At 42.0% G+C, this 1,331-nt stretch overlaps 1 protein-coding gene across 1 annotated transcript; it reads right to left on the minus strand.

Annotated features, from left to right (window-relative positions):
• Positions 1-711: 711 nt before the first annotated feature.
• Positions 712-1,294, minus strand: LOC108355221 (putative protein TPRXL; the record flags this gene model as incomplete). Its single annotated transcript, XM_017606388.1, has 1 exon — positions 712-1,294. A coding segment is annotated over exon 1 (583 nt), but the record flags the coding sequence as incomplete, so codon positions are not given.
• Between the last annotated feature and the right edge of the window lie 37 nt (positions 1,295-1,331).

The following is a 1,331-nucleotide window of genomic DNA, read 5'->3' on the forward strand; positions in this document are numbered from 1 at the left end:
CCAGCCGACAGAGAAACGTACCGTATATTCTTCGTATCCGGAAACGTACAGAAAATTAAGTTTTTGTAGGTGCCGGCCGGGTTCGAATACCGTCAGACTCAATAAAAAGATTCGTTATTTTTGTTAAATATTTTCGAATTATGAAAAAGCATCTGTAACGTGCAGAAGGAAAGCGTATTGAACGAAAAATTTCAGAAAAAAAACAACAAGCATTTTCGGTACTTTCCTGTACATACATTTCTGCAACACAATTTAATGTGAAAAAGGATCGTCTAAGTATCCGAAAATGGAATCGGTAAACGGACAAAAACCCGCATTTCATCTACTTTTCATTCCTTTTTCGGATTTTTTTTTCTGCTTGGATATGTTCGCTGTACCAAAACGTTTGCAAGTAGAGTTTCACCGATTCCAATTATTTTCAGATAGTGATGCCGATTAATCGGCTTATAGGCAAAGAATCGGCCGATACCGATACGATAAACAACGACAAAGAAATGTTTTAATTCATGAACAAACGAATATAAATAAGAACAGAACAAATGTAAACAAATAAGGCGCCATTCAAGTATTACATAAGCAGAGTTGAAGGGCCTTTTAGTTCCTGAAATTATCTACTGGGTTGTTGCATAAATAAAGTAATGTTGTAAACAAATCAACAATAAAGCTCTCGGCGTCAATTACCAAAAAAAAAAGAAATGCTCATGTACTCACAATTTTCTGCTCCCGGAATTCCAGGATTTTGCATCTCCTGACCTACGAACGAAGGCCACTGCGGCGTGCTCTCTTTGCATTTCTGCTTTTGCTGTTGTGCGTTCTTTATTTCACTACCAATGGCAGATATGCATTTTGGTTGTGGCGACGGTCGTGCAATTACAGCCGCGTCACCGGTCAAGCCGCCACCACTACCAGTTAAAGATGTGCTGCCCCCGTGCTCATCTATGCTGGTACAACTAATACTGATGGTGTTGTGTGTGTTGCCGATTGTACTGGCACCCACACTGCCGGCCGATGAAGACGAGGAGGCTGGCGCATTACCGCTGCTTGCATTCGAGCTGGTATTCGAGAAATATGAAAAGGCCGATGACGAAGATGTGCTACTGCCGTCTCCATTGTGGTTTGTCGAAATCACTTGATTAGTAGCGTTTTGTTGTTGCTGCAGTTGATTTGCTCTAACAGCCTCAGCGGCAGCTTCTTGTGGCGTATAATAGCTTACATTACCGAATTGCCGATAACCACCCAAGGCTAGACCACTCGTAACTGCTTGATGAAGCGCCGGGTTCCGTATTGTGAACATGCCATTCTCATTCTTGATTATGGCAGCTGGCTGATCC

Source organism: Rhagoletis zephyria, unplaced genomic scaffold, assembly GCF_001687245.7.
Source record: "Rhagoletis zephyria isolate East Lansing unplaced genomic scaffold, Rhagoletis_zephyria_1.1 Rzeph_scaffold_43546, whole genome shotgun sequence".
Taxonomy (NCBI): Eukaryota; Metazoa; Arthropoda; class Insecta; order Diptera; family Tephritidae; genus Rhagoletis; species Rhagoletis zephyria.